Consider the following 5,004-nt stretch of genomic DNA (forward strand, 5'->3'; position numbering starts at 1 on the left):
ATTTCCTTCCTCGCCTTGACAGTGTAGGTTTTGCCCTCATAGACAAACTCCACTGCTGTCGCCCTCTTTTCGTCGCCCTCCCCACTCAAGAGGATCCTGGTGGCTGTGGAGTTGAGCATGACATGAAAGTGGGCGTCGTCTTTATGTGGCCGCACAAACGCCTTGGCCAAACTCATTCGAACGCCATTCCTGCAGTTAAGATATTTTTGCGTTTATTTGAGAATGTCATTGTTTTCGCGAAAAAGTACTTTCGTCAAGTTGTTTATTCTGCTGAGAAGAGCACTAAAACTAATTCAATTGGTTCTGTTTTGCAATGCCATTCTCAAGTAGGTGATTCATGGAAAGTTTGGAGAGCAAACACTATTGTTGCTTTCCAGCAGCTTTATCTCACTAATTTATAGTGGAAATTAAGTGTTTACAGCAGAACACTTAACTGGGTGTTTCGCTCACCGATTATACGCCTGAATCCGGGAAAAGCCCACAAGATCAGCCCCATTCAGATCTGGAACTACTGGGAAACCCGTTTGATCGGCTGCTACTAAAAGGTCATCAGCCAGAGGAATATTATCGGGATATTGCTCGATGGTGACTGGCCCTTCAGTGCCATGAAACTCATCGGAAACCAAACTTCCCACCTGCCGATTGGTTTCGGACTTTTTGAAATATTTCAGTAGCTCCTCGTAGCTCCACTCAGTGTTTCCTGCTTCCACCTAAACTGCTGCGTTAATCCCTCTCCTGCGCAACTTGGGGAACATTTACCCATTTATCAAAGTCTGCAGGCGTTCCTCTCACATACACCATGCCATTGATCGAGCTGGTTCCACCTAAAACTCTCCCACTGGACCATGAGCAGTACCCATCCGAAGACAGGCATGCGCCAGTCTCCTGCTCAGCAGTGAAGTTCCAATCTAGAATGGTTTTGGTGAAGGCAGGTAGGGCCGGAACCTAAAGAAAAGTTGCACCGATTGGCTTCAGGGTAGTTAATGGGTGTGTTTACCTGGGCAGCAGGAGGTTCATCCGTTCCAGCCTCCAGCAGCAAGGTGTTCCATTGGGAAACTTCGGCCAATCTGCCTGCAATCGTCGCACCTCCACTACCACCACCGATTACAATGAAGTCGTATTCTTCGGCTGGTTGAGTTTTGGGTACCACGCGATTGCAGGGGTCCGAGATGTTGCAAGCGTATCTAGAATTGTATGTAACAGGAACCTCCAGAAACGTAACCACTATATATATTTATGAATACAGCGTGTTGAGAAAAATCGAAAATAACGAGTACTAACTAAAGTTTATCATTCTGCATTAGAAATGTTGCAAGCGTATCTGGAATTGCGGGTAGATTCGAGAAATAGTTGGCTACAAAGCAGCAGGTTGCTGGGGGTTGGAAAACCCCCGAAACTTAACCACTACTTACGTCTTGAATATGCAAAATAAAATCGAGTTTAGCATGACTGCCTGGCTACTTGAAATTTCTAATCAGCTCTACTTAACAAACTTAAGTGGATACTTCCAAAAAAATGCCTCCCTTATCGCTTGATGAAGATGCGATTGAAGTGGAAACTGATTCAATTACGCCAAATGCAATCTTAATATGCCTCCACTTATCTGGYTCTGATTGCAATTCCAGTGCAGTTTTTTTTGTTGATAAAGCTAAATAGAATAWTTTCTTTTAGACAGAATATCGATGTGAGAGAGACAGAAATTCGAGTCGTTTTGACCCAGAAAGCGAAATTTSWMTATCAGATACTTAGGTGCAAGATTCTGCCAAAATTTCATGTTTTCCGTCCCGTTTTTGCTCATTTCTCGGAAGCGAAATGGGCAAAAACCCTCATTTTTACATCATTCGAAAGAGAACTCAATGGCCCTTTAAGAAAGTGAACGATCGATAAGGAAATGTTGGCAGTTTTCTCAAAAAAGTCTTGGTTTCAGAAAGTTTTAAATTTGCGTGTTTTTTGGTTGAGATGCAAAACCGACTCAAACATAGCGCTGCTTTTTTTTAAGTTTCTCAAGAACCATTTGAGCCACAGAGTTCGTTTTGGCATCGTTGGATAGAGAATTGAAAACGCGATTCAGAAATAACAACATGAGTGAAGAAATTCGAGTAATTTTGACCCAGAAAGCGAAAATTGAATGGCAGACACTTAGGTGCAAAGATAATGCCAAAATTTCATGTTTTCCGTCCCGTTTTTGCTCATTTTTCGGAAGCGAAACGGGAAAAAGCGCTCATTTTTACATCAGTCGAAAGAAAACTAAATGGCCCTTTAAGCAAGTGAACCATCGATAAATAAACGTTGGCAGTTTCCTCGAAAAGTCTTGATTGAGTTGCAAAATCGACTCAAACATCACGCTGCTTTTTTCCGCTATTACCAAATCGCTCAAAACTCCTAACGTATTTCAGGCGTCAAACTTAAGTAATTTAGCGGTTGACGTGAAAACGTGCACTAAGCATGCATTTAAGTATGAATCCTTTCGAATTTTACCCAATAAAATTCCCAGTAAAATTCTCTCTAAATAACCATCAGGATTTAGTAATCAACAATTTTTCCCGTCCATTTAATGTACTTATGCATAGAGCATAGTGGGAGCGTGTCCATTAGTCAGAATGGCAATGGGCCGAAAAGTCGCACAACTTCAGCAGCACCATCGACATTAGATTTTCCAGAAAAATGACAACGAAATGCATTCGATTGCATCCTACCTTATAAGCAGATCCACCAAGCTCATAAAGGCCACATACTGATCTCCAGAGCATTGATCAGCCACAGAAAGGCCCACAAAAGGGGCTTCACAGCCGCAAGCTTCAAACGACATTCTGACTGAAACTAGCAGCGCCAGCCAATGGAACTTAAATAGAAAATCAGATGCAATTTTTGAAAAAATTCGAGTATTTTATTATGTTCAAATCTACGCTTAAGTATCGATCAACAGCAGGTTTTCTACGTGATATCAATGAACTGTTATCAGCATCAGAACGACGTGGTGGCTTCAGTAAAGTCGTCAAAAAAATGCTGTTTTCTCAGAAAATCTTTAAGCAGTGACGGATTAGAGCCCAAAGTTCTGATGTGTGAATAATTGTCCTTTAAACAGCAGCTGTGTTTTGTGACTTGACAAAGGCATTCGATTGTGTGATTCTACGAAAGATTCTCTGGCAACTGAAGAAGATTTTTTGAAGAAATTCGTCTTTTCTTTGGACGAAAGTCTTTCTTAACATTTAATGCACGTTGTTTCAAATTTCTTCAGGGATTTTTCGACGCATTTTAAATCTTATACTGGTACAATTTTTTAAATCACCGCAAACATTTGTGAATTAATTGCGCTACAGCGAAGAAACGCTGCATTTGGACGAAGCGGAGCTGACTGAATCGAAGAAAAAAGTATTTGATAACGAAATAATGTTCAAAATCATCATCACATGTTTATTGTGCAGGCTTTTTTATCAATTTATTTATACGAAACGAAAAAAAAACGATTTTTTAATTGATAAGCGAATATTCGCATGAAAATGCGTGAGAGGTTCGAATGACTTCATCAGATTCGCTGAGTGATTTGATTGAAGTATTCAAGTTTTGTGGATTGATTTATAGCAGAAGGTTTTGATGATACATTTTTGCACAGAAACGAGTCCTAAAAATTCTTAAATTTAGTTTTGAAAGGACGTTTTTTTAAAACGCAAAATTATGGATGTTTTTCTTGATTAATAGAAATGTTTGCATCTTTGCTTTGCGGAATCAATAATGCGCGCATAATTTTGAGAACTTACATATCGGGAAAGAGAATAATTGAAATTTGATGAGGTTTTTTCACCAGCAAAACTTCCATCAAGACGAAGAAAATTTCCAAATATATAAAATATTTTTCGGTGTTTTCCAATGTTGCCCATTTGTTTACTGAAACTATTAACTTTAGCTTTCTTTATGGAAACGTTTCAAACCAGTTTTGTTTCTCTTCATATTCTAGGATTGTGGACGGGAAATAAAATTTCATGTGGATACAACTAGCTTTAATTCGGTAGAAGAAAATTCAACAAAAAAATAAGCTTAATGCTGCTGATCCAGATACATTTCCCTGATAAATTGATTGGCGCGTTCAGCGATAGCAACCACTATAGCCTGAGTGTTTCCAGAAATGCGTGGCACCATCGCTGAGGCATCAGCTATCCGCAGGTTGGCAACCCCATGGACCTGGAGGTTCTGGTTAACGCAAGCGCCTAATTCTGGATCAGGACCCATGGTGCAAGTGGCGCACTGATGTCCCACAATGTGCGTTTGGTAGCGAATGGCGCACTCCCAAAACTCATCCGAATCCACTCTGGAAATGTCGCAATTTTTAGCCCAAAGCAATCGGCGAAGTTTCGCAAAAAGCCTCCTACTCGAACTGTTGGGAACAGCTTCCATAGTCCATCCAAACCTGGGAGGCGTTGTATTTCTCCTTCAAAACGGGCGCCTCGATGAACTTCTGCATCAACCGGATGCCGGAGGTGATGATTTTAACATCCTCCGGCGCACTCAGGTAGTTGCCCACTATTCTAGGCGGATCGGCAGGATTGTTGGAGGCCAAACCCACATAGCTGCCGAAAAACATTGTCACCTAAACCCTCACTCAGATCCATTCAAGCCTACCCAGTGCTCTGTGGGTGCAGCAAAGTGACTGAAATCAGCAACTTCCGATTATCTGTTGGATCATCTGGATCCGCAAGCAATCCAGGTTCCGCGGAATAGGCGCAGGTGTTTTTCCAACCACTCAAATACAAAGCCAAGTCTGGATCGTCTGGTTCTGCATATGCACTGGCCAGTCGGGCGGATATCTGCAACAGAATCAACTGGATTTTGATCCGGGTGAAGATCATTGTTTCCCACCTGGCTGACTCCATTGCCACTCAAATGCCCAGTTTGGTTCGTTAAGTACTCCTCCAGGGTCTCAGCGTTGAGGTCCACCAAGTTGGGGGCATTGAGGGAAACATGCAAGCCAAACGAGATGTGGTTGGATAAGCCTGCAGAAGGTTGAGT

General features: G+C 41.7%; 2 protein-coding genes across 2 annotated transcripts in view; both read right to left on the reverse strand.

The window, feature by feature from the left end:
- LOC109537240 (glucose dehydrogenase [FAD, quinone]) overlaps window positions 1-2,838 on the reverse strand; it is a 386,158-nt gene extending 383,320 nt beyond the window's left edge. The window contains exons 1-5 of the mRNA XM_048662095.1: window positions 2,697-2,838; window positions 998-1,184; window positions 760-945; window positions 451-710; window positions 1-189 (exon numbers count right to left, since the gene is read on the reverse strand). Coding sequence (XP_048518052.1) covers window positions 1-189; window positions 451-710; window positions 760-945; window positions 998-1,184; window positions 2,697-2,809 — 935 coding nt within the window. The 5' untranslated portion in view covers window positions 2,810-2,838. The remainder of the gene's footprint in view (window positions 190-450; window positions 711-759; window positions 946-997; window positions 1,185-2,696) is intronic.
- Window positions 2,839-4,035: 1,197 nt separating this feature from the next.
- LOC125502744 (glucose dehydrogenase [FAD, quinone]-like) overlaps window positions 4,036-5,004 on the reverse strand; it is a 2,341-nt gene continuing 1,372 nt past the window's right edge. The window contains exons 2-5 of the mRNA XM_048661923.1: window positions 4,855-4,988; window positions 4,618-4,802; window positions 4,368-4,565; window positions 4,036-4,306 (exon numbers count right to left, since the gene is read on the reverse strand). Of these exons, the coding sequence (XP_048517880.1) occupies window positions 4,036-4,306; window positions 4,368-4,565; window positions 4,618-4,802; window positions 4,855-4,988 (788 nt within the window). The remainder of the gene's footprint in view (window positions 4,307-4,367; window positions 4,566-4,617; window positions 4,803-4,854; window positions 4,989-5,004) is intronic.

Source organism: Dendroctonus ponderosae, unplaced genomic scaffold (genome assembly GCF_020466585.1).
Source record: "Dendroctonus ponderosae isolate FM_Combo_2020 unplaced genomic scaffold, Dpon_F_20191213v2 Dpon_F_20191213_10, whole genome shotgun sequence".
NCBI lineage: Eukaryota > Metazoa > Arthropoda > Insecta > Coleoptera > Curculionidae > Dendroctonus > Dendroctonus ponderosae.